Raw genomic sequence first — 27455 nt, forward strand, 5'->3', positions numbered from 1 at the left:
TCAATGTTGACTTTTGCGTAGCCGAATTGACGTTCATTGGTCCCATGCCATTATTAAATTCCGAGGGAAAAATCAACGCGGTCAAGATGTAAAGCTTCCGCTTTCCCCACGTCAGATACTGGCAGAATATTACATAATCGAGAGGACCCGCAAACTTATGAAATTCCACTGTATTGGCATGTTACAACTCAGGTATTGCGCATTGACCTGATTTACCATACAAAACGTATGGGGAATTGGGGTGGCCGCTGAATCAACCTGTCTGTAGTGGTAAAATACCACTTCCCAGATCGACAATTTCAGTTAATAGGCGCAACCCACAAACTGCGCTTAATTTTCATGACGACGGCATGCTCATGGGAAATATACACTTCGCTTTCTCTGAAGAAACCGATGTTTTGTAGACCTGAAATGAACCTGTTGCATAAATCAGTACTAACTTAACAAAATTGGGATTGCCAAATTGGAAATTTATTGGAAGGCCCATTACCCTGTAGACGTACCTTTCATTGTCTGCTCCAACCTCTACCAAGACGGAATAGGTTCTCTGATCGCATAGCCAGCAGTAATGAACCACAGAGCTCAAGAAGAGCGCCAGGTTCTTCAGGTCATTAAAGTCGTTGTTCCCAATGAAGAACCGGACACCTCTATCCCAGTCCCCTATATTGCCCCGCAACCGACCAAGGCGATCTTCGAGGACCCAGAATATTTCCAAATAGCCAATTGCGGTCGAGCCCCAATATGCTAGTGCAGGAAAAGATGATTTGCTTGACATGCAAGTCTTGAGATTTTCCATCTGGGCATCTAAAGAATCCGTCTGGATCAAGCTTGTGTTGGTTGGATAGTGGTTCATCCATCGGTGAAGCAACTTCAAGTCATTTATAAGTTCAGAGTCAAGGCGTAGATCCGGGCCATTCCAATTGCTTGGTTGTTCTGTTGCGGAATATGTCCTCAATGAGCCTTTCATCGGGACCACAGGTATGCGGAGAGTCAGGTTTTGACTACGGCTGGGAACGAACCTGGTGTAAAACACCTCCCCTTGCCGTGGAGCTCTAGGACGGATTGGATGGCGAAGGCCGTCGGTAAATATATACTGAAGTGGGATAGGAGGGTAGTATGATGGCATGAGGGAACCGGAAGTATGGGGCCCAGCGCCAAAGGGGAACCCAATTCCAAAAGAATCCAATGATGGGAGATAATCCCGGGTCTCATCGATGTCAGGAAAGCGGGGCGGGGTTAGAGTAAAGAGATAGATCGAAGGATCCAATTGCCAGAACGCTCTTTGACTAATGAACATCTCGTAAAATGTCTCTGGATTCTCTTGCGAACCCACTGAAGGATCGGCAGTCGCAATTAGGCCCATTCTCTCGAGTTTTTGCATTCGGTGTTTCCCGCTAAGAAGGCCATCTCCTTTAACTCTTAGCCTCCACTCTCCTGTAGCTCTGGCTATTTCTGGTATGTCATTTCCTTTGGACGTGGGTACATGCCGGTTTGGTGCAGGTTCTTGGAAATACCAGAGAAAGGTGGCAAATAATATCATGGCCACTTGTCTGGTAACAGCGCTCTCAGGCTTCGTGTCGTTAATTGATGGCGTTGACATTGAAGAAAGGTGTAATACATCGCCAAGGAGAGTCGGTTTTGTAAACGGAGAGTCATGACTGATTGGAGACTGACTGTCCTCGTTGATGGATGGCTTTCCCTCATCTAAGTTCTCGGTATAGAGAGATATCGACCACCCTGGTGGAAAGGAGCCGTAAAGGCTGTCGTCATCGACAGCAAATTTAAACCCGCCAAATGATGGGTTCACATTGATCCGCTGCCCGTTAGGCAAGAAGCACTGATTGTACTTCATTGTGATATAGCGACTTGGAATACTGAGATGTTTCAAATCCAAATTTGCACATGCCGTGTTTTGACATCCCTGTCAAGTGGCAATGCTGATGACGAGTCGATCACGTATACATCCATAATGTCACGTGATCGCGATCAAAAGCATGGCGGCGGCGATGACTTTGGTTGAAATAATCGCTGGGGAGAAGGGTTGGATTGATTCCAATATGGAGGATTCGGATTGAGGGCAAAGGTCTGATTCCCTGAATTCTATGGATGTCTTACCCCTATTTATCTCCTTGCCAGTTGGCACCAGATTAAATGAGAACATTCATTCGGGACTAAGGGCCCCAAATTCGATGCCTGTGGATGAGAACAGGAAGTGTGAGGTGCCGAGAGATCAAACAAGAAAACGACTCGGTCCAGGTAGTCAGGTTGGTTCGGGCCTGGATCAGGAAGAGAGCTAAAAGCAGCCTCCAGCAGCGATTGCATAAATTGATGAAACATTCATACTACGCGGGATCTTCAATTACCATTCACCTTGGAGGGCGGCATACGAGGGGAGAGTGAACCTCTTTTGAATGAAAGCCACTGGCCATGGCATCGTCGTGGCCCTACTGGAAATACGCTATTTCAGCGAACGAGGGTACCATCAGGAAAACGAGCAGCATATTCCAGAGAGCGTCCACTAAGAGAGCGTCCACTAAGTGTTTTTCAATGCCATGATGGTCCAGATCACTGTAGAGATCACAATTAAAGAGCTGCCCTTGAGAGTGCCGGGAAGAGAGTGCGCCAGAAAATGAAGGCTATTCAAGACTCAAGAACGCATCCCTCCTCACTCTGGATCAACAAATCAGGACTCCCAAGAGACAAGCATGGGTTGGAAAATGCTACAAGACGATAATTTTTCGTTACAGTAACTCAATGTATCGTGAATACAAGTTTCCTGGCAGTTCCTAGCGATGCTGATTTACTGCGACTTCATTTCACATGATAAGGAATATGTCAGAAGAAGCTAAAAGCGTATGGACTAGTATGCATTCAGGACAAATGAGATCAAGCGGAACCAATTCAGGATCAAAAGAATGATTGATTGAAATAGAAAACATGCGTTCGAGGGCAGGTTGAAATCCCCTCGGAATATGACCATACTCGGTGGTTATTACACCGAGATTGCGAGTTGCACCAATTTACCATACAAAACACAAGGAAACATGGGTTCCTGGGTAACCAACCAATCGCTTGCTAGTGGTAAGATACGACTCCATGCGCCGACAGGATAAGTGCATACATAGCCCGAACCGAAAAGGCCATGAGCCAATCAGATCTAGTTCGGCGCCCCCCCTCCCCAAATGATGATATTGCATTGATTTGCTCCGTTAGGCAAGAAGCACTTATTGTACTTCATAGTGGTGTGGCGACTGAGAATACCTTCAGATGCTTCAGCTCCAAATTTGCATAGCGCCATATTTTGAAATCCTTATCAAATGGCAATGACGATGACGAGTGTAACACGTCAGACAGCAATACACCTGGACCTGGCAGGCGCCAAACACGGACAACCCAACCCAAGGCCCAGATGGTTACCCAGTATGACTCGCAAAAGGAAACAAAAAAGGTGTTTGGAATTATGGTGATGATGATGATGATAATGATGATGATGATAATGATGATGATGATGATGATGATGATGATGATGATGATGATGATGATGATGATGATGATGATGATGATGATGATTATTATTATTATTATGGGTTCCAAGCAAGCGCTTAAATTCAGCCTTGTGTAAAACTATGGTGGTAAACCTTTTCGCTCCGTTCCTTATTTTGGGCACTGGACTGGAAGACGCGCCCGTTGCACAAATCCGCCATAAATCGATGAAACTGAAAGGCAGAGATGGAAAGTAAAAGAAAATAAAGTCAAATCGATTTGCTTTGACGGGAACTTGAAAGCAAGTGAGCTTTGACGGACTACATGCATAATCATTTGCCACATCGAGTCTCAAGCGTCGTGTCGCAATGCTGTTCCTTTATGTGGCTGGGGAGGATCCGCGCTATCAAGAACTGCTTATAACCATGGTAAATTAAAAATGATCCGTGGTGCCGCAGGATTGGGGGCGAAGCTTGGTCTGGGCACATCTAGACCTTATCGCTGCAAGGTCTAATTAAGGGAACCAAGGCCCAGAAGGCGGTAAATTTTCTACCCCAAAAATAAGCCTTGGCTACTGAATATGTACAGCCCGCATTGAAATCATCCCAACCCCACCAACACCTCAAAACTTTCACACACACACAAACATTATACTTCTACTGACCGCAGATTGCCTCTGTATTATTTCTATGACCTCCACTCCAGACTTCGAAGCCAGCAACTTTTTGGAGAGTGTAGGGCACGTTACACAATCCATCTCAACTTGTCTTCGAAACAATAAGCTGAATACGAAAAAAGTCCAAAAGGCTTTGTCACAATACAGCTCTAATGCATTGAATGACGGCCATCTGATTGATAGGGCACGTTCCGATGCTCGATGTGTTGACCATGCAACATATCTACTACTCGCTCATATCGACTTGATTACATGGCTGGTCGCGCAGAATTATACCATTACTTCCAGCTCAGTCAAATTTTATAACTGCAAAGGACTGCTAAACCGGAATCACCTACGAAGTTACCAGTTGTGGCCGAAATTAGCACAACTACAGGAGTTGATGGAAAGAATTCGAGAAAAGGAGACACTCGTCAGGGCTGATATAGCCTTTTATCAAGTGAGCTAAATTATGCAAGTTGTGGATTGATAGATCACTAATCTGAAATTCAAGATTACTGCCGGCCTGGTGGGCTTCCAGCATCCCACATCCTTCCCTGACTCTCCAAGAATTACATCCAATGAAGGTAATGTCCCACTCTTGTACCTTCACTCGATTACATGCAGTGAAAGGATCTCATTTGTATAGAATTCTACAATGCGCTTCGCAAAGGCCGGGATCTTGTCGAATATCTCTATTGATCCTGTTCGAATGTCTAGTTGTTTAATGGCATTTTTCCTAGGGTCATAAGAAGTCACCGAATTTGCACTCTGTGCGCATGGGCGGACAGGATCTGCAGTACTTGTTATATGGGACCTATGTGAGAGCTGATCAGAAATCACAGTCTGAGCTCTATTAATGCATGGTACCCATAACTTAACTTTGATTATAGACTTGACCGCAAAGTTTTTGAGATTTTACAGCTTGATGTTGCTCGCAAGCAGATTAAGGTTGGATGAACTGGATCCTGTAAAGGGCGAATCTATAGCAGAGCGCTTTCCCGACTTGTGATTTTGTCTAATTCACATAGGTTGACGAGGGCTAAGAAAGCACTCATCAAAAGAAATGTAACGCTGGGTCTTTGGTCAGCCCCAGGAGCCCATTTCATCTAGAATAGGGCCTATGAGGTATTCGTTAATTTAATAGTATTTCTAATAATCCATACCCAAATAATTGATAGTTTCATAACGGTCGTGCCCACGATCATCATGTTGCGTTGAGAAGGACACTAGTGGAACCCGGGATCGAAGAGAGATATTGAAGATGAAACCGATTGCGAATCATACGGTAGTCCATGCTACAGAAAAATGAGCACCCAAGTCCTTTTACATCGGACCGCAGCCTCGCCATCACTTCACCCACAATAATGGACTAAAAGCATGTCTCATTCTGATTTTCTTAATAGGATTAGCGGTGATGAGTTGTAAGCGCGAAGTACATGGTTTCTTTGAGGTTAGTCCAATGGATTAGAAATAATAGAAGTACGGTACCAGCAACTGGAACAACACTCCGCTTTTCGTTCGCAAGTATATCAGCAATACTGACCTGGCTAGACTTTAGGGCTATCCATATATCTGAACTTAATCATATCTGCCACTATTTCCCCAATATGAACGCTCTCTGACACTGAAACACTGTCTCTGCTCTCAAAGTCAAACTTTTATATAAATTAATCCTGGAGCCTTCTTCCAGGGGTTTCCATAAACTTCTTTTCCATCATTCTTAGCCACAGGCCATTCGGCCAGAAATGTCGTGCACCTACCCAATATTGGGCACAGGAGCACAGACAGGAGGCACATTCTAATTATCTCGATAAATCAGTAGATCTCTAACCTAGTGCCCATTCTAGTGTTTTTCACTTCCTCACAAGCCCAGTCAGGGAACGTGATTTCCTCCGGGAAGCCTCAACGTTGGGTGTATACGTCCTTCATACAGGGCTGCTATCCCCCCACCCCATATGTACAAGCACAGAGGAGGCGATCCGTACGTGACTGACTCGGAATCGTGAGTTGCTGTTCAAGGGACAACTTCTTGACTTTACAAAGGGAATAGCAAGGGCCTACGCTATGTTAACCTGTTTCATTTCCCAGCCTCTAAATTGTCTGTATCTGATGAGATTCCTGCAGCATAAGTCCCACGACACCCTTTTGGTTCAGGCGTTCTGGGTCGAGGAGTTTCGTTCAGTCATTTTCCTGAAAGCCAATCATTAAAGCGACATAGAGGAGCGTCGCTTATAGAAAGACCACAGACCCCGCTTTCATTCTGTTCCCGAGAATCACCTCCCGGCCTTCCAGAATGATTCCAATACCGCTCAACTTGATTTGCCTCCTCCATTTAGTTTATTCAATCTTTGACTGAGGGCTTGCTTCGAGCTACAATAAATTCCAACCCGAAGACACGACACGACCTTCCTTGATAATCACCAGCAAATGGTCATCAGGCCGATGAAACACAGTTATATCATCCAAAGGGTTTGCGTTTCATATGAGCAAGTCGGCGGCAAACCCAGGCGCAATCTAACCGAGGAAGCTATCCTGTCCCAGCACCCGGGCAGGAGTGGTAGTAGCGCTTCGAAGGATTTCCAAATTTGACTGCACAGTGCTCTGAATGGCGAGGTCTTTACTATGGGCGTAATGCAAGGGCCCCAATAGATCCGTTCCAAAACAGATATTCACCCCAATCTTACTGGCGAGGCCCAGAGCATGCAAGCTTTTGTCAAAGCCTGCGCGGTTCTTCTTCGCAGAGACTAGGGGAAGGAACCCGCTAAATTCTGGAGCAGCCATGGCCGCATAAGTTACCAAAGTGGGGGTAAGAAAGACGCCATAGTCCTTCGTTATCATTGTCGCTTTTTAATCGAGGAGATTGCCATGTTCGATCCCTTTGACTCCCTGCCTAATGGCCTGCTAGATCGCTTGCGACGTATACACGTGGCTGGTACGTATGTCCCAGCATTGTTGGCCACTGTGACAATTGCTTTTATTCCTTATCGGAGAACTGAGGGCTGTGCCTGGTCCGTTGGACTAGCAACCCCACCGCCTCCCATGATTTTGACAAAATAGGAGACCTGTCTCAGCTCCTCGCGGAATATATGGCTTCACAATATGAAGCAACCTTGGCAGTCGCGGGTGTGGAACTGGTCAGTCTCCATATACATGATTCGTAGCTGGGAGAAGGACTGGAATGAGAGAGCTGTTTTGAGAGAGTTCTCATTCTGAGATGACTGTCCTGAGATGTTCTTAGTCTTGAGAAGCCCCAGGAATAATAAGGCCACGGTAAGCCACGACTGATCACCCGTATTTCTTCGAGGCTAGAGAGACGGTTTATAGAGAAGAGTATCGTTTAGTACTTTGCAATAGGTCTTGCCTCAAATACTGAACTCGGTGTTTTGATTGAGGACTATTCAACAGTCCGAACTCGAGCGGAGATCCCCATATGATTATCTCGTGGGAAATGAGTACATCGTCGCGCCCAAAGCGGCCCCGAAAAGGATTTCCGGATAGTAGGATATTACCTCTAGCCATGGCTTGCCCAGGCTGGCAAAGTACCCTAGAAAATCACCTCCGGGTAATAATAAGCTGCGAGCCTCGTCTATCGCTCAGAAGTATAATTGAGCAAAGCCGGTTGTTTACGGGTCTCGGGAAATTAAATAGCAGCACCAAAAATCAATGTGAGTGGCAGCAGTTTTGCTCCGTAGCGATAGCAGGAACCAACCAAAAAAGAAAAAAAAAAAAAAATAGAGATGCTAAAACGGGGAGATACCTTAATGCGTATACAGAAGGCACTCACACAAATGTAACCCAGACCTCGATCTCGCGCAGAACCCCAAACAAGGACGACGATGACGATGTTAACAACATTCAGCGTTTGATCAGCGTAATAAGTGTTCATGATCAGTGAATATAATGGCCGCTATTGTGCCACCTCCTGTAACGGTAAAGTACAGACCCACGTTGATGAATGTTGAAACGTGTCATCGGCGCTTTTCTGCGGACCGCTGGGAGTGTTGAAACGGTGACAAGAGTGAGGAAGGGTTTTCGATATACTCAGTCATCAAGACAAAGCTGCGATGTCTCCGAATTCTACCTTGGATCAATGATTAAATGTTGAACCAGCTGCAATCTGAGGGTAAGGGTTGGGTGCAATGCTATAAGTACCCGAACTCTCGCCGGCAGAACGGTCGTTCTCAAATGTCCCCTCGTCATCCTGGAGCAAAGACTATCGAACACTTCTCGACTTCGCCAGCTGCTCTCCTTCAGTATGGACTGACCCGAACCAGAACTGTGATATACTTGTGATCGAACTGACCTGTTGTATCGCCCCTAGTCTGTCTATGCTCGACACTGGAATCTGTTACCGGCAGGTAAGTTTAGTTACCCGATCATTTGAGACTATGCTAACGTGGAAGATGTTCAATATCAGTTCCCTCTCGGCTGTTCCTCTGGGAATTTAATCAACGGGCCTGGAATGGTCTCGATGATAAATCCAGGTTACGAAGACATTGAGTAAGAAGGGCCCCCATAAGCTACCTTCTGATGGTTTATAATAGATCGAAACCATCCCCTACCAAGCCGACTTGACCAAACGAGAATCCCGCGCGCAGTAGTAACTAGCGAAGTAACTTTCGATCACTATGGCAGTTTTGAGAGTAGTTAGCCTGTGCTGACGGCTCTCTATATAGGAAGCCGATTGTTTTACCATGAGCCAGCCCATGTCTTGTAAGTTGCCCCATGCGTTGCCACTGCCTATTCCCAATGCCCGAGACTGCATTTTGAGCCTCAGTGCGGAGTCTATCTGTTTGTGGCTCTCTGTTCTTCGGAAAATATCGCTGATGTCTCTTTCTCGTCATAGGGCGAATGTCAATATTGCCCTCGATACGACTTAGCCGTATTCCTCATCGTCCTTAGCCAGGTGCACCAGCCAGGTATACCAGTCTGATGGGCCAAGCCACTGACTCTCAGTATACTTGCGCCTTCGTTGCTTCGAAACACTTGATTGAAACGGCCCTTCGCTCGACGTATTTAGTGGGCCCGGTCCAGGAGGGCTCGATGCCCTCCGATTAGCCATACGGTAACATTCCAAGTGTTTTCATCTCTCCGGCATTACCTGTCCGATCAAAGCTTAACTGTCACTGCATTAGGAGCTTATAGTATTCGGGCGGCTATGAACCCCTCGTCCCACGTCAGATCCGAAGGTTTGTCGGCAGCCATGACCCGGTCCAATGCTAGACTGAGCGAGCCATCGCAGCCCCGGCGACAGCAAAGAGAAGCCTGGCATGGACGGCAACCGAGAGATATCACGGTTTTTAGGGTTTATATAAAAGCAGAATTAGCCAGTGATGCGTCAAATTACCAACCACGAGCTAAGAGCCAGCGCTATGAAGCCCCAGTGGTATCTGAGCAAGCGACAAGCCAAGCCGCAATACTAGATCTACCCCAGATCTCTCGCCGCGAGAGTAGTCGTTTCAGGTCAGTTCCTCGTTTACCCCAGACCAAATACCATCAATCTCTCCTCCAGTTGCACTTTGTGCTGACACGTTTGAAGATATGCCTGGCGCACGAACAGCAAGTACGAAACGGCTATGCATTGGAAGACATGGCCCACATCCATTCCCTGCGGTACGGAGTGATCCCGGGCCCTCGTGTACGCATGATCGAGCTGACGCCTGCTACTTCGTCTTTGGTTTGCCTATGCTGATGCGAGACTTCATTGACGGCAGGTCTGTACCATCCTCAGTCACCAGAAATCATGCTGACATGGAGGGGCAGTGAAAGACAGCCCTGGTTTGGCCGTCCCACGAGTGCGATCGGAATAGTGTATTGTGGCTGGTATAAGGGGATCTCATCTAGGCCGCGAGCAAGGTAAGTTGCGAACACCCATCTTGCGCCAGCTGCTGATAATTGGTGCTAGATGGAGTGTATTCAACGGCAAATTGCTTCGGCCGTGTCTCATTGCAGACGGCGATTCAAAACTGCCACCATGGCCAGCTTTATGAATGAAGCTGGTAATACGTTCTAATAACTGAAAGTTTTGGGTAACCGACTGACCATGTTGCCAAATCGCTGGTATGAAGATGACCATTTCTCCCCGGACTATGCTATGCACAATCCAGCCGAATGCTGCGACGCAACACCCACTTTTCATCAATGTCGCCACCGAGTGCACGGACTCTCCAGCAGAAGTAGACTTGCGGTGCTCAAGGTAAGTAATTTGCTGCGGATGTTATAATTACTCGTTCCGAATTTCAAAAATGCAAGGTTTTCTTTGATACCAGATGGAGGAGACGTGTTTGTTGACTTCGAGCTAGCCGCCGAAGCGTCCCACGCGACTCATGAACGACGCGTCACCCCGTATGAATTCACCGCCTCGATGCTAACTTCGCCTGGCATGCTCCCTTTCACCCTTCCCCCCTAGTTACTCACTGCATTTCCTCGTTCATCTCTGGTACGCGTATGCTGGATCGCATATTTCCTTTCCTACCGCATTATCAAGAATAAGTGGCCTCTATTAGTCTCATTTCCACTCTAAAAGGTTGGTTGGTTTCGCCCCAACTTCTTTGCTCGTCTGAACTCGTGTTGAGACTTTCTGTCAGCATAGCTTTATTTGGCGCCATGACAGAAAGTGATATAAGCTTTTATAGTATCACGCGGCAGACCTGGATGACATCCGCCTCTGTCATGGACACTGAGCAAGACGCGTCTATTCAGACAACTGCAATCTCTATGCCCTCGACCGCCGTCCGTACCGAGCCCACCACTGCGGCTGTCAATGGCACGTCCACAGATAGGTTTCGTGAACTGCCCTGCCAATGGGCTGGATGCAATGAGACAGTTTTCACTGCCGAGGCCTTATATGTAAGCTTTTCGACGGATCAGTGGCCCCCGAAATTTCTAACTGTGATTATAACACAGGAGCACATCTGCGAGGGGCATGTTGACCGTAAGGCCACTCGCAACCTCAGCTTGGCCTGCCGATGGGATAGCTGCAATGTTACTGCTGCCAAGCGGTACCACATTACCTCCCATGTTCGGGCTCATTTGCCGTTCAAGCCTCACAAATGCCATTTGTGTGGCGACTCTTACAAGCGCCCCCATGATTTGAAGAAACATGTCAAGACTCATACGAAAGACCAGGAGATTCGATCTGCTGAGATGGGCATGAAGCAAAAGGATATTATATTCTCTCAGAATCAGGAGATCTAGTCGCGTAATTCTTCCGCTCTACTTCTAGAATCTTTCGCCGTCACGCGCAATCGACCTAGTCAACCGCGTTCAGACTAACAGCCGACATGGCTGCCTCGCTAGATGGTCCCTGGAAGCACCCGGGAGGGCTTTCGTATTTGACCTGACGGCGACAGACCGACCAGGTCGACTCATCAAGTGCCACCTCTACCACGAAAACTACGGGCCCGACCATCGTGCCGCATATTCGGAGTTGAACATCTACACATAATGTACCTTCACCATCCAGAAAAAAAAGGGCCCAGACCCGCGCAGACTGGACTGATATTGGCGATGAGGTGGTTGTGCAGGTCGGCTCATGGAGAGAAATCTAAACTTGATCAACCCTCGATTTTGAAACCCCTAGATGCGATGACGGAGGCCGTGAACCGGTATACGCCCGACACACCCCAGCTCCTCTACTTGAAGCGGTGATTTTTTCCAAGCTTCAAAGCTTAACAAGATAATGTGGACAAGTTGCGTTGGAGATGGCACTGGAGGCCACGATGGAGCTTTGAAGACTCGAGGTCTTTCCCCAGCAACAGCGCGGCAGCTATTCACATTGTCCGTAGCCCCGGTGGTGGACTATGCCTCCAATATGTGGATGCATGCTTTCAGAAATAAGGCCATCGGGCTGATCAACCGAGTACAAAGGGTAGGAGTGCAGGCGATTGTCGGGACATTCCCACAGCTGCGACCAGCGCAGCGGAAGCGGAGGCTCACATTGCTACGGTGCAACACTGGCTCTGGAGGCGAGCTGTGAAGATGTGGACAGACATGCACACCCTACCAGTAACCAATCCCCTCCGCAGGAGTACAGCTCAGATTAAGAAATTCAGAAGATACCACCGTTCGCCATTGTACCAGGTCGCAGAAGCGTTGAAAAGCATCGATATGGAAACACTGGAAACCATCAATCCATTCACATTGGCACCATGGGAGGAACGCGTGCAGACGGAGAGTCACGATTTACCAGAGACACAGAACGAAGCGGGCGGAGTCATGCGAACCGCGATCAGCAGTTCGGCGCGGAATGAGATGGTAGGATTTGGCGTGGTGATTGAGAAGCAGCCACCTCGGTACCGAACACCGAGGCTGAAAACTTTCTCCGTCACACTGGGCGTAAGAGCAGAGCAGAACCCGTACTCCGGGGAATTGGCAGCAATAGCATATGCACTGAGCACGCTACGCGGACTGAAATGGTGCAGGGTCACGCTGCTCACCAGCAACAAAGCGGCGGCATTCACGTTGAAGAATTCTCGACAGCAGTCGGGCCAAGAACACATCTGCCAGATATACAAGCTGATCAGGAGACTACGGGGACACGGCAACGAGATCCGCATTCGTTGGGTCCCAAGTAGCGAAAATGATCAACTGCTGGGCCTTGGCGAAAGAGCAGGCTAGGGCCGCGATCCAAGAAGACGCTACCCCGCAAACACAGAATCCAAGAATGAAGTCAACCATGCTGAATATCGCACGGTCCCAGTCCGCAGCCAGCAAAGGCCTGCCAGAGAACGTAGGGAGACATTCCAAACGAGTGGATGCAGCGCTTCCACGGAAAGACACCCGACAGCTGTACGATCCATTGTCGTGGAAAGAAGCGAGCGTGCTGGCTCAACTCCGGACTGGTATGGCGAGACTCAATGGATACCTCTATCGAATCAAAGTTGCAGAGACGGATCAATGCGCATGTGGACAAGCCAGAGAGACCGTGGAGCACTTCCTCTTTCGATGCCAGCGGTGGACCACACATCGGACGGAAATGCTGCAATGTACCCACACTCACCGAGGCAACATGTCATTTTTCCTGGGTGGAAAATCGCCTTTGGATGACCAGAACTGGAGGCCGAACCTAGAAGCAGTGCGAGCCTCAATACGGTTCGCAATCGCCACGGGCCGACTCGACGCGGCTTAACCGTGTCGACCAACACAGATGAACCCTACCCCACCTAACCCAATCTAATCCCTACCAACTACCTTGTGCCAGAGACGGTAGACGCGCTTCAACTGCCGAGGATAGGATGTTGAACACTTGGAGGAGCGCCTTCAAGCAAGTCTACTCACTAAAACTAACCCACAAGGACCGGCTAAGATATTGACATCTGAGATGACATACACTGAAAGGAATCTTGTATGGGCTCCAAGGAGGCACAGCGTTAGCTAAGGCATGTAAATTTAGATCAGCGATAGTTGCCCTTTCGGTTCAGCCGCCGGGCGTTAATAAATTGTGTGTGTGTGTGTGTGTGTGTATGAGGGGCCCCCAGTGAGCTCGCACTGGGCGACAGTCCTCGCCAGGCTGTTGGGACAATCGATTCATACCTTCTCGTGGTGTCCGGTGTTAATCCCCGTTGGGGAGACCAAAGTGAATCCGACGTGGTTGTGCGGTCCGGCCCGGCGCGGTGGGCGCGGGCAAGACCGCACAACCACACCAAAAATCAGGGGAAAACGGCATATGAAAACCATCCGACTTCTTCTTACCCGACTCGCACTCGGGCCCAGACGCTGGTCTTGCATTACCAGTTGAAGTGGTGTCGCCCTAGGAAGAAGACAGGACACCCCTGAGCTTGCATACGGTCTGGGATCGCATCGTGCGAGATGCGGCGAGGCGGTAGTGAACCAGTGGCGCAGGCAGTCAAGCTAACATCGGACAGACCTCGTTCAAGGCCCAGAGGCCTCGTTAAGACTCGAACTCGTTAAGGCTCGGAGACGTCGATTACTGGAGACCTCGTTAAGGCGAAGCCACGGGCAAGCTCTGGTGCGGCTGTCCTTCGAGACACGGGCACCGCCGAGACACGGGCAACCCTCTTGGGAGACACACGGGCAATCTGGAAGATATTGGTGGTTGACTGATGGAAACTGATGAAGCTCGTTAAGGCTGTGCCACGGGTAAATCATCGGCCCTGTCCAGTCACTGGGGACCAAGCTTGGTTAGTAGAGAGCAACCGACATACACTGCCGGCTGGAGCGTATACGAGGGCTCTCTGCAAGACACGGTCGGCCTAGTGGAGGGAGACCTTCCTAGGTAACGCGAAACGAGAGCAACAGCTCTCGCGGGGCGTGGTGTACAATGGCAGCCACTGTGGCAGGGCTGGGTCGTGCCAAGAGACTGTTTGTATAGCCCGAGAGGACGGATGCGCGTGTCGGTGTACAAAGAGACGGGAGTCAACTACCTCACTCGCACTGGGGGCCTGAGACTGACCTAGGTCGGTTGAAGCGGTGTCGTCCTAGTTGGCCTGCCCATGATGTATGCTTAAGGAGCAAACTAAGAGACACCCAGGGTGAGAGGCCTGGTGAACCTCAAGAGTCCAGAAACCTCAATTATCGGGTGAAAAACTGGGGTAGTGGTCTATGCAAGTAGGCCTGTCAAAGCTACTTAATGTCTTTTGGGGCATGACCCACTCCGAGATAAGACGCATCTTCGGCACTTACGCACCGTACAGCGGACTGCGCTCATCCGCGTTCTATCGGCATTTCGAACGGTGGCCACAGCTGCGCTGGATGTAGAAGCACACGTCCGGCCAATCCATCTTCGACTACGCTTCCGTGCACAGAATACCATTACAAGACTCCACACCCTGCCCCAAAAACATCCTATCTGGAGCACCCTTCTTCGGGCCCAGAGAAGGCGGGACAATATTGGATCATACGCCAGGTTCCCTCTAGCAGAGGCGTTGAAAACAATGAACTTGGAGAGACTGAGAGAAATCGAGATGATTGACCCGACCCCGCTCCCTCCATGGAGACCGGAGGGGTTCGCCAGAATCGAAATAGAACCTGATCGAGAGGTCGCAATAGAGAAAGCGGAAACGGTACGATCCATCTCGGACGTGATGATCTACTCAGACGCCTCGGGGCGACAAGGTCATCTGGGAGCTGCAGCCGTCGCGATCGACGAGAGGCAGCAGACAACTGACAGGATACAAATACAGGTGGGCAGTATGGACCGCTGGTCGGTCCATGCGGCAGAGCTCATTGGGATTCTATACGCTATCAATATCATCAATCAAGTCGCGGTTCGACGTTGGACAGCATCGCACGCGCGGGTGAGATCCGCCACGATCTTCAGCGACAGTATGTCGGCACTGCAAGCTATTCGAAGACCGGGGAACAAGTCGGGACAGCAGATCATCCACGCCATCCTACGAGCAGCCGAAACCACCAAGAACCATGGTACAATGATTCGACTACAATGGATCCCCGGTCACTGCGAAATACCGGGGAACGAGATCGCCGATCAGCTTGCTAAAGAAGCCGCCATCCCGGGCAAGACACACCCGTTCAGTCCCTTGATATCACGCGAGAGAGCACATATCAGGCAAGTTATTCAGGACCAATGGGCAGAGGAATGGAAAGGGTCGAAGACTGGCAGCCACCTGCGCCGGATTGACAACACCTTGCCAGCCAAGTACACACGTGGCCTCTACGGTTCCCTCCCGAGGAACCGGGCTTATCTACTCACCCAATTGCGAACTGGCCACTGCTGGCTATCAACATATGCAAAGACGTTTCGCTTCCGCGACAATGACCTATGTGTCTGTGGCGAACGCGAGAGTGTAAGCCATGTTCTGCTAGACTGTCCAGAGCTGAGAGCACTTCGGCGAGAGCTCCGAGAAAAGGTCGGCGAGGCGTTCAACAGCATTTCAACCCTACTAGGAGGGTCTGGAGGAGAGGGGAGAGGTAAGGTTAGCCATGCTTCGAAGGCGAAGACGGTGGAAGCCGTCTTGGACTTCGCTGAAGCATCACAACGGTTTCAAAGCCGAGTACCATGAAGACAACATGAGAACGAAGGGCTAGGGAGCCACGAAAGGCTTCGGCGAGGCATTAAGGTCGCTTAGGAAATTAGACACGGCAATTACGAAGAGACACATGTATATAGTTGTTGAATCCTGCATATCGTTCGCGAGGGGTCGGGGTAAATGAAATCATCCATCCATCCATCCATCCATCCGAGTGTATCCGCAAATACTACACCTGAATTTCAACGGCCAATTCTTAATGTCGTCTCTATCTCGGGTCCAAAGGAGAAGACGTGGTTATATTGTGGACATAATTGTATCAGCCTTATCCAATTATGGGAAGTGTTATGGTAGGCCCAGGCTCCTAGGAGCTCACAGCCAAATTTGGGCCAATCATTTCTTCGGGGGCTTTGTGGCAGACGTGGATAATTCATAGCAGCGATTGGCTCATTCTTCCTCCGAACTATTATTAGTATCCAATGATTGCATCAATATCTACGACCCACAGGCTCCTGGGAGCCATGGCCAAACATCCACCAATCATTTCATAGTCGATATGCACGCTTGTAAGCCATTGATGGCACTAATTGGCAGATTTTTCCGAATAGTAGTACCCACCCTCCTTTACAAAGACGCGGCTGATCGCAGAGATTTGTTCTACGAAAACGTAATCGACCTAATATCTGACCCACTATACAAGGGACTCTGTTGTGAGATGGGGCTGTGTGAATTAGTCCCGCCGTACTATAGCTTGCATCTGCTTGATGTTGTGTAGGTGTGCTTCCTTTTCTTCGATACACGATAGGCACTGAAAAAATATGTCGTTTGGATGGTAGAGATCTAGGGTCGCAATCTGGCATGGTGTCTGCCTGTCTTTGATGAGGTGTTCATTGGTAAGGGTGTCGTGCTCATCATTGGTGGGTGAAATGAAATGGCATGATCTGTTGCCGCCTCACTGTCGCATTAACTTACGAGCTCATGGTGGTGAATGTTGAAATGGATCATCGATGCTTTCCTGCGGCATGCTCGCCATTGTTTAAACGGTGCCAAGAGTGATCAAAGGAAGGGCATATATCGAGTCGCCAGGAAAAATGCAATGTCTTCGAATGTTGTGTTAAACGACCAATAAAATGTTGAACCAGCTGCAATTTAAGAGTAGTTTGTATTTGAGCCCTCACAATTGATGATGATGATCTCATTCACGCAGACTGAATGCCTGGCTGAAATGCTATAAATACCAGACTCGTCACCAGAAGAACCGCCGTTCGCAAGCATTCCTTTGTGATTTTGGAACAAAGAATGACGATCGTGACTCGACTTTGCGGCTACTCTTTGGTATGGATTGACCTCCAAATCATGCAATGAAATAAACTGACCTTTTTGATCGCAATGGCCTAGCCTTTCTCAATAACGGAGTCTTCAGACAGCAAGTGAGTGTTGCCTCCCAGTCATTCAGAGCCATGCTAACTCGGAAGATGCTCGATATCAGCCCCGTTTCCGCTACTCCTCAAATAACCCATTGAGCGAACCTTCCTGGATCCCAAATAGTCCAAGCTACGAGCACAGTGAGTTACAGGTTGCCTTCATGAACTGCCTACTGATGATTGATGATAAATAGATGTCATCTTTGATACAGTCCCCTGCAGCGGACAGCAATATCTGAGAACGTAAGTTTCAAAATATTCCGCAATTTTCAAGGCAGATATCATGCGCTGACGACCCTCTATGTAGGATGGCAATCTTTCTATCGCGAATCACTCAATGTCTTATAAGTCATGTTAGTGCTTTGCCCCTACGCATTCCCAACACTCCGTACTGCATTTCAATTCCCGTACGATCGCTATCCGTTGGTGGCTCTTTGTGTTTCAAGAAATATCGCTGATAGTTTTTTTCTTCATAAGGCGCGCGTCAAAATGCCCTCGACCTGTCAGAGGTATGCCCCTCCCCCCCTTTCTTCGCCTTCGAAACTAAGCCAGCTTCAACAGCCTTATGGGCCAAGCCATGGAATGTAACTACGCTCGCACCTTTATTGTTTCTGAACACGTGGTAGAAATGGTCATTCACCTGGCGCATTTGGCGAGCCCAATCCAGAAAGGCTCGATGCCATCTGCTAAGCCATACGGTAAGTCTCCAAGGTGTTTTCGTCTCTTCGGCATTACCCTTTCGATTGAAGGTTAAGTGTCAGTTTACTAAGAAATTTCCAGATTCCGACGGCTCTGAGCCTCTTGCCTACCTCCGATCCGAAGCCTCGTCGGCAGCCATGGCCCGGTCCCATACTAGATTCAGTGAGCCATTGCAGCATTCGCCGACATCGAAGAGAACTCTAGCATCGATTACCACCGAGAAAGGCCATGGTTTCTTTTCTCCCGGTGTAAAATCAGCCAACAATGAATCGAGCCTGAGGCCAGCTCTGTCAAGCCCAGATCGCAGCTCAGCATGCGACAGGCCAGGTCGCGGCACTGGATCTATCCCATGTCTCTCCCCATGAGAGCAGTCGCTTTCAGGTCAGCTACTACTTCGCCCCAGACCAAATACCATGAGCCCCTCCTTCGGTGAAACTTTGTCCTGACACGTCTGAAGATTTACCTCCCACACGACAACCAAAGACGAAACAGCTATGCATTGGCAGATATTGCCAACATTCATTTGCAGCAATACGGAGTGATCCTGGGCCCTCCAGATGTAATCGAGCTGAGCCCGCTACATCTCTGGTTGGCTGTCGCTGATCCCAAACTACATTAATGGCAAGTCTGTACCACCATTAGCCACCAGAAGTCTTGCTGATACGGAGAAGTAGTGAAACTTAGCATTGCTTCGGCTGTTCCTACAAGTCCGATCGGGATAGTGTATTGCGGCTGGTATTGGGATTCTCATCTAGGCCGCGAGCACGGTCAGTGGCGGTCAGTTGCGAACACCCATCTTGCGCTAATTGCTGACAATTGGTGCTAGATCGAGTATATCCAACGGCAATCTGTTTGCCTGTGGCCAATGCAGATGGCATTCAAAGCTTCCCCCGTGGCCTATATCTAGAACTACGTTCTCACGGCTCGAGGTTTGTGACAACTGACCTTTTTTTGCCAAACCGCTGGTATAAGATAACTTTCCCCTTCCAAACGTGGCCGCAAGCCAATCGAATGCTCCACAGATGAAGTCCGGCAATCCTTATATCACGCATCATGACCGAGTTCGCTGGAAAGGTGCTGCCAATAGAAGGTTGTTGCATGGCCGAAAACAGGAATCGACCTGGAGCTGGGCGGGAATGGGAATGCATTGTAGGGCCGACGGGTGCGAGACAAGGGAGTCACTCTGCCATCATCGAGGTCGCTTCATTCCTGGCAATAAACCGCAATCTTTACATTCTTGTGCCCCGGGTCACCACCGAACCGCACGAATTCACCAGTGGATGCAGCCTCGCGAAATACGGCCGTTCGATGGCCGCAGCGATTGCAATTGCTCAATTTTTACTCGAAGGATGCCAGGCGAGTTTGTGATAACTGGTAGAATAGCTGTGCTTATTGACCTCGGACGTAGCTGTGATGTTCTGCCATTGTGGGCCTGTCACATGTGCCCGACGCGAGACGCTGCGACGCGTCAGTGCACGGCCTTGTCGCCTGTAGTATACCGCCGGGTGATGCCTTTGGTCGGTGTCAAGGGGCGACAGAAAACACGAGGCGCACGAGAAAAAAACACGCGAGACGAACCGAAAACAAGCGGGTTGTGAACACGATGCATGAGCGAGAACCGTCTTTTCTGATGAATGGCCATCCAGATGCGCCCTGCGAAAATCGAACCCAGTTCGTTAAGGAAGCCAACGTGGTATATTCGATTAGACCACGGCAGCAGATGCGCTGAACGCGCGAAATCTGCCTCACTATATCCATCGTCTTTTTAGAATATTATAGCCACCGTGAGTCTCGACTCGTACCCAGCTACATCACCCCTTTGAGCTCCACGAGTGTCTCTCATTTGGCCGTGCTAATGTAATATGACATTTGAAAAGAGGGCCAGAAGAACGGACTTGAATCGCTGACATTCTGAAGGTTTTTCCAATTCTACTGCTACCATGAACGTGCGCGTCTAGGGATATATATTGCGCAATGATGGATGACCATTTATCGGCATTCTCTAAGAGCTGTGTATCACCAAAGAGTATGCGACGAAGCTCAAGCCGAAATTCTCTCCATTGGTCTATCTTTTCACATTTCACATTATTCAAAATTGCAAATCGAATGCAACCAGCCCAGTTCGAAGATTGAAATCTCCTTGGTAGGCTTCCAAATACAATGAGACGTCTTGCTAGCTGCATGGCATTTCTCCGAAACCCATGAAATGTCGAAGTCGGAGGCTAGATTTGAACCCTTTGATCCGGCCTACAAAGCCAACTGATCCACTGGAAGATATCTTGGCTACACTTAACTGCTAATAATCACCCAAAGAATTGGTATTCTGAGCCATGTAAAATTAGTTCTTCAGAGACGGATAAAGCTATATAGGTATACATTGCTGCAGGGAAAATCTCCACGCGGAGCTATTATGTCTTTACATATTCTGGCTTTGCACCGGAAGCTACACGTAAAGGCCCGGGACTTTAAAGCCTCTTCACATTTCTCGTATTGAGCTAGCTAGGCAATCTAAATAGTATCGTATCCACGATATCTCAAAATGGCCTATTTCGAGACATCCCTTGACGTGCAATTCATTCACCTGCGCAACCGCATAGATCGCAAGGTTTTGTTCATTCTCTTCATCTCTTCCTGAAAATACGCCATATTGCCAGTAAGTTCTTCTACTTTCACAGAGAGCGTCTCGATTCTGCTGGCAAAGCTCTTCCGGCGACGAATTTTGATCTTGTTTTCTAGCAATCTGTACTTTGTATCAGCTCCATCCCGAAAATTGATGCTTGGGATAATTCAGAGTAAGAAAAATGCCAATATCTACCTACTTCGCTCGTTTGACGGCTCTGTAAATGATTTATTAGATGTTTTGCAACAAACGAGGTATGCGACTGGGGAGGGTAACAAACTTCTTTGATGCAGATTCTGAATTCCCACTCATTCTGTTCGACAAGCTGTCGACTGCTTGTCTTCTCCGATCGGACACGGGTTGAAGCCTGTGGTGATGTCTACTCTGGGGGTCCTTGTGAAAGACTGAGCGGTCACGATCGGCACGAACGATATGGTTGTCTTCGGAAGATGTTGTGGTTGTTGTATCTTCACATCCGGAACTGTCCTCACGATTTTCCTCCAATGCCTTTTGAAGTTGAGCTCTAAGTGTACCGGTCTGATTCTTAGAAGCGCCACGGTTATCCATTATGAGAGGGCAGGAGAGAGTAGAGCGTAGAAGACGGCGTGGATGAATTTGAACAGAGAAGGCGGGAGAACGCCCCAGCATGGAACCATTGCCACTTCACACTTCATCCGTGGTTGAGCCTTTGTGCCAAGGATTCAACTTTCGTGGCCGGATAGCCGCGTCTGTTGCTGCGCGCCGAGACTGTTTGTTCAACGAAGAAATAAGAATTTGCCATAGTATGAGTGGAGGGCGGACGGGGTGGCCCGCCCCACCTGAACCCTTACCTCTCCTGGGCCCAGACTTGAGACTTAATTCGCCCCATCAACATCATTGACTCGGGTGAAATGGTTTTCAACTTAACTGTCAATTGAATCAGCTAAAGCCACAAACAGGGTTAGAACACTTCGTCGTTTTTACAATCTCGATCTATGCGTGCTTTTCACCTCTAGATTTGCATATAGTACCGCCGTGTGCTGCCATAGGTCGGTATTTTCAAGTGACGACAGAAAACAAGAGGCCCATGAAATAAAAACGTACGCGAGACGAACCGGGAAACCAGCGGGTTGTGAACACGGTACACGAGCGAGAACCGTCTTTTTGATGAATGGTCATTCTAATGCACCCTGCGGGAGTCGAACCCGGTTCGTTATTTTGAGGTAAAGGAGGCATATTCGACTAGACCACGCGAGCAGATGCGCTGGCGGCGCGAAATCTGCCTCACTATATCCAGCATCGTTCTAGAATATCATAGCCACCGTTAGTCTCGACCAGTACTCAGCTACATTACCCCTTTGAACTCCACAAGAGTCTCTCATTTGGCCATGCCAATGGAATATAATATTCGAAAAAGGGCCAGAATAAAGGGCTTGAATCGCTGACATTCTCATGGTTTTCCAATTCTACTGCTAGCATGAACGTGCGCGCTTGAGGATATATATTGCGCAATGATGGATGACCATTTATCGACATTCCCTCAGAGCTGTGTATCACCAAAGAATATGCGACGAAGCTCAAGCCACGTAGAAGAGCGACCCGAGTGAAAACAACGATACAGCCAATCGTCAATAGATGTACATGGTGTACCCTTTAACATATCTTTGAAGTGGTCACCAATGTTGATTGTACCATCACGCAACTCCAAGCCATAGTCGAGTTTTTCTAAAAAGACTATCCGCAGATAACTACATTGCGATCTAGTGTAATGACAGATTCCAGTTAATGAACTGCATCATGTTTCATCGTCTATCATCTTTTACATCCTTGGTGAGCCAACGAAGATCCCACGGTAACGGCGATGGGTAGTCACCGTTGGCAGCCACTTCACCGCTCGGCAGTGACGCCGCGCCGCAAATCTATGTTGACTCACTGGTCCATGATTATCACCAATCCTCAACCGTCACCCACCTCCGGCCCTCATCGCCAGCCCTCGCAATCAGCGTGTCCTCACCATCAAGACGCCTTCATCAGCACGCCAACGCTACCTACTCACTGTCGAAAGCCTGCATTTCACCACGTCAAGACAAATTCAGCCCCTTTGGTAGCCAGCAAAGACACGCATTCACACAAATGGAGACTACTTTGAATTGCACGCGTCGCCCAGATCGGCCACCAGGCTATCATACACTGAGATCCCCACTGGCCCGATGAGTCAGTGCCCTACTTCGCACTACGTTGAAGAAATGCCCATTGTCGAAAGACAGGGCGTGATTCAAGGCTCCATAACAACTTTAGGCGAACCAGGAACACGTCTATTGAACTCTACAAACAGGCTGAAGGGCATGACACAAAGTAAACTGGATGATTCTTGATTCTATTGATTCTTTGGAGCAGGTCTTGGCTTCTTCGAGGACTCCCCCGAATACTAGTCTCTGACACCACGAAGAGGTGCCTGCAATCGCCAGAGGATCAGGACGAGGACCGCGGCGCCACGGATCGCCTAACGAGCGCAAATTTGATAACGCAGGGCTCAAGGCTGCATGGAAGCTCAAGATTATACAATCACAGGGCTCAAGGCTGCGAGGGAGAACTTGGTGTCGCAGCGGTCTCCTGCGGAGACTCTTGGTGTCGCAGATGTCCCTGCGGAGACTCTTGGTGTCGCAGATGTCCCTGCGGGTCTCCCTTGGTAACGCAGCGTCCCCCTACGAAGAACACTTGATAACGCAGAGCTTATCCTGCGAGGCACACCCGAGTGGATCGGGAGTGTGAGGAGGAAAGTCCTGGTCTTCATTTCAATGGGAAAAGAGCGTCTTTTATGCCATATCGAGTCCGTTTTCCGGCAGCGACCACTTGCGTACATTGTGGCAGACCCAGAGATTTTCCCTCGACCTTCGCACCAGGCGACCGCCTTTTTGCTGGGTGTTGAGGCGGTTGATTCAACGTTGAAATAAGAAATTTCAAGAGTTTAGAGTGAAAAGCGGGTGGAGTGACTGGATCCACCTGGAGCCGTGGTTGGCACGAAGCTATGCGTGACAAATAATTCCCCTCATCAACGTTGATTCACATAGGTCAAACGGCCTTCAACGCAGTTAAAATGAGGTGTAGATTGAAGTGGCATGCCATGGGCCACTCGCCGCGGCAGCTTGATTTCCCGTAACTTCAGAAGCTTGCCAATATTCGCTCGCACCGTGGCCAATCGATTTGCGAATCATTGGCCTCAACGTTGCTCAACAAGGTGAAACGGCTTCCACGCAGCCAATATGTAGAAGCGTTCCATGGAAGACTCGCCTTGGCAAATCGCTTGCCTGCCCACGGAAATCTTTGTCTGCAAACTTTTCGCCCTCGCCCCCGTGAGAAAAAATGCTTTCCCCCATTCATTCATTCCAATAGCCTGGCCGTCATATATTCCACCGCAAGTCGCGGTCACTGCAAGGCCTCATGCCGCCCAAGTCTCTATTTCACCCGCCAGCACAGGATAACCAGGGTTTCTCGTTTGCCTACAGCCACAAACCGGCCGAAAAGGTACCGTCGGTGAAGAGATGTCGACGCCCTCGCGATATATTCCTTGTATTCAAGCCTCAGGATCTTGCCTTGTTATGGGGTTCAACGCTTTGTCCCTTGATGGTAAACAGTTCCCATTCCAACTTGTAGGCGTTGGGGGCGAAATGTATTAGTTTTATGATGAATTGAGGGAATGGTTAAATACCACTAGGACCCTTCGGGATTGACTTATTCATCGTTCGCCCAATTCCTGTAGTAACTATTCGTATGGGATTTCAAACTATGGTGTCATTACACACCATAGTAAGATTATATAGATTCCTGGGATCGTTCAACCAATCTCAGTACAATCAATCAATTATCTGATTCTATTGGACATGTTCAGTACTAGCCAGTACCTCAATTCCTCATCCTGCCAATTTATACCAAAAGCTATAAAAACAAAGTAGGCAGTACTAACGATCTACTATCTACCCCAGTTCGAAATACCCAGAGAGACCTTTAGATGCTTTGGTAAATTTTCAAGCATGGGTTCATCGTTCTCTGCGCAGTGTGGGTGAAGATAAGTCGAACGGTATCCCCAGATCGGCAGAGGGACGATTATGGCCGAATATGTGCTTAAATTCCATACCATGTTCAACTCCATGATTTTCCTGGCAGCTCCTTTGTATCGGGCTCGAGAGTATTCCATTGGCCAATTGGCTTCGTGACCGAATCACGATTAGGACACGGATCCTTAAGAAGGGGGGTGCTTTACGACTTTCAGGGATCCTATCAGAGCCATGCGTATTTTTCAATCACTTATTCCAGTATTACTCCTTCTTTCGCAGTTCCCGTATCTTGTTTGCGACCACAAACCCTTTGCAGAAGACCAGGCTGAGCAGATTCAGAATTTCGGATTGTTGATCGACCGTCCGGGCTCGAGCTCCTGCAACAGTTACTGGGAAAAATAGCATCACTCCTGGGATCTTGGAGTGGCGCAACACCTCTCCCGAGAGATACAGGATCGAACTCAGGTGTTCAGAAACTTCAGCAGGGGATAACACCGGGGCTGGGATATTATCCCAGTAGGTGAAATAGTCATAGTTGCCAGAAAGGAAGATTAGTAGCGCGTGATAATATAGCAAAGCTAATTTTGAATATTCATTAGGACCATCCTGGACCAGCTGCAGCAGCGTCTTCGTGTGCCAGTTATAGATATTTCCTTGGACATCGAGTCCCTCAGCCGCAATCAGAGCAACTGATGGATCCGTGAAACGTTCTTCTTCAGGAATCTTATCAATTATAGCACCGGCTCTGTCGTTCGAATTGTTAAAATAGAAGAAGTCGCTCATTTGGTATTGCTGACTTACCGTAGGGTGAAGGCGGATGCCTGAATCATGAGCGTTATAATCTCTTCCAAGGGGTCCCAGCGAGTGGCATTTCTCGACAAGCTGTTTTGGAGTCGAAGCCAGCATTCCTGAGAAAGGATTGTTTCTTCATCGAAGAGTAATGCTCGACTGGCTTCGAGAATACGAAACAGGTCGTAGAATATCCTTCTGGCCGTTGACATGCAATCACTTGGTCCTGCAAGCTGGAGCATTTTTGATGTTCCATAGAGCATGTGCTTAACCCAGCCTTGGCCCGAATCGTCTGAAAGCAACTAGGTGTATCGATGTCAGTCAAACCCGATTTAATGCATCCGATAGAGGGTACCCTTTCTGATAAACAGCATACCTCAAACAGCCCTAGAAAAAAGGTGGCCCAGAGAGCGTCCTCTCTTTGCATCACATTACTTTTTCCGACACAGCACCGCAAAATACTAATTGACTTACGGTAAAAGGTCATGGAATCCACATAGGAGAGTTTCTCTCCCTGTAATACTCGTCCACCGGTATGTCGGTTCGCATCTAAAGCACCAACCGCAATCACTGCATAGTACAAGAGCGGGGAAGTTGAAATTAGAGGAAGCAAGTCCGGAACTATTGATGAGAAGCCCATCGTGAACATGTTCTGCTGAATAAAAGAAACAAAATAATCAAGAAGGCGGGTACCCTTATCCGTATGTGAGTTCCTGAAGTATGTTTATTTTTAACAATCATGCCCTTTTGATCAGAACTTCGGTGGGCGCCACCAAAATCATCTTGCTGTGTTTGGTTGACAAACACAGTCATACCGTAGCCCGATTGCTGCTGGGCAATGCACATCGTGTTTTGTCGAACGCAACAAGCACATGGAAATCCCCCTTCACACTACTAAATATTAGCTGCTCGGATCCCATATAATTTATGATTCAGAATCCAGACCTTGATGCGTCGTTTCGCACAGCTGAGGCAGCGCGTCATCCGCCTTCGCTTGTCCAGCGGCCGACCATTCTCCCCTTCAACGTTGCAGATGTGGACAGAACCTTGGAGAATTCTCTAACAAACACTTCAAGCGTGCGTATTCCCGATGGCCACTACGATGAAAATGGACCTATTCGAGCGAGACCAGGTCCGGCAGCAGCCTGCGGCGTGGCTGATGGCGCTAGCCCAATTACAATTGTCAGTATCGGTGGAGATTCAGTATTGTCAGGATGTGTATTAGTTTGCTGTTTATAGACTAGCCGAGATTAGTCATGTTCACACCCATACAAGTTTGTATGGGTACAGGCATAACAATTCAGACAACTACCCATGGACCTGATTGGACGTACATTTCTGTTCCGACAACAATCAATGTCGTGACACCGATGGCGCTAACCCAATTTGGAACTAATGTCGCGAGACAAGGATCGACATTACTTGAACATCACTTGTTTGTCCCCCGATGACCGCTACCATGAAAATGGATATTTTCCAGCGAGCCCTACTCCAACATCAGGCTGCAATTCGGGAGATGGCGCTAACCCCAATTAGAAAGTAATATCGCGACGCACCGATGCACATTGCTTTAGCAATTCTGGATAGTTCTTGGTGACTGACTTAAATCTGATCAACTAACGCTCTATTCTTTCCATTTTGGGAACCTCATTTACGTTGGCAGAGAGAAATTTGTATTCGTGAGTTGCTACGGGTGCTTTGCTGATGTATAAAGGCCAGGGCGGTCCTCTGACTATTGTGCTTGGAATCTCATTGTCTACATTAGCAAGATTTCAAAGACTTTACTCTAATCCTACT

The 27455-nt window shown here is 48.6% G+C and overlaps 6 protein-coding genes across 6 annotated transcripts; 2 read left to right on the forward strand and 4 right to left on the reverse strand.

The window, feature by feature from the left end:
* Positions 1-299: 299 nt before the first annotated feature.
* On the reverse strand, positions 300-1852 carry N7509_000035 (uncharacterized protein; the record flags this gene model as incomplete). The annotated part of the gene is made up of 2 exons (XM_056624682.1): positions 300-417; positions 504-1852. 2 exons carry the CDS (start codon positions 1850-1852, stop codon positions 300-302), a joined length of 1467 nt encoding a protein of 488 aa, XP_056494783.1.
* Positions 1853-3329: 1477 nt separating this feature from the next.
* Positions 3330-3606, forward strand: N7509_000036 (uncharacterized protein; the record flags this gene model as incomplete). Its single annotated transcript, XM_056624683.1, has 2 exons — positions 3330-3420; positions 3449-3606. 2 exons carry the CDS (start codon positions 3330-3332, stop codon positions 3604-3606), a joined length of 249 nt encoding a protein of 82 aa, XP_056494784.1.
* Positions 3607-6655: 3049 nt separating this feature from the next.
* N7509_000037 (uncharacterized protein) lies at positions 6656-6979 on the reverse strand (the record flags this gene model as incomplete). Its single annotated transcript, XM_056624684.1, has 1 exon — positions 6656-6979. The coding sequence occupies one exon, from the start codon at positions 6977-6979 to the stop codon at positions 6656-6658; it is 324 nt and encodes a 107-aa protein (XP_056494785.1).
* A 3768-nt stretch (positions 6980-10747) lies between these two features.
* On the forward strand, positions 10748-11338 carry N7509_000038 (C2H2-type zinc finger protein; the record flags this gene model as incomplete). The annotated part of the gene is made up of 1 exon (XM_056624685.1): positions 10748-11338. One exon carries the CDS (start codon positions 10748-10750, stop codon positions 11336-11338), a length of 591 nt encoding a protein of 196 aa, XP_056494786.1.
* A 9692-nt stretch (positions 11339-21030) lies between these two features.
* N7509_000039 (uncharacterized protein) lies at positions 21031-21402 on the reverse strand (the record flags this gene model as incomplete). Its single annotated transcript, XM_056624686.1, has 2 exons — positions 21031-21052; positions 21116-21402. 2 exons carry the CDS (start codon positions 21400-21402, stop codon positions 21031-21033), a joined length of 309 nt encoding a protein of 102 aa, XP_056494787.1.
* A 3728-nt stretch (positions 21403-25130) lies between these two features.
* On the reverse strand, positions 25131-26504 carry N7509_000040 (uncharacterized protein; the record flags this gene model as incomplete). Its single annotated transcript, XM_056624687.1, has 4 exons — positions 25131-25614; positions 25671-25960; positions 26035-26313; positions 26352-26504. 4 exons carry the CDS (start codon positions 26502-26504, stop codon positions 25131-25133), a joined length of 1206 nt encoding a protein of 401 aa, XP_056494788.1.
* Positions 26505-27455: the final 951 nt, after the last annotated feature.

The sequence above is a fragment of the Penicillium cosmopolitanum genome (assembly GCF_028827165.1).
Source record: "Penicillium cosmopolitanum strain IBT 29677 chromosome Unknown utg000001l:1.0-706529.0:1.0-706990.0, whole genome shotgun sequence".
Taxonomy (NCBI): Eukaryota; Fungi; Ascomycota; class Eurotiomycetes; order Eurotiales; family Aspergillaceae; genus Penicillium; species Penicillium cosmopolitanum.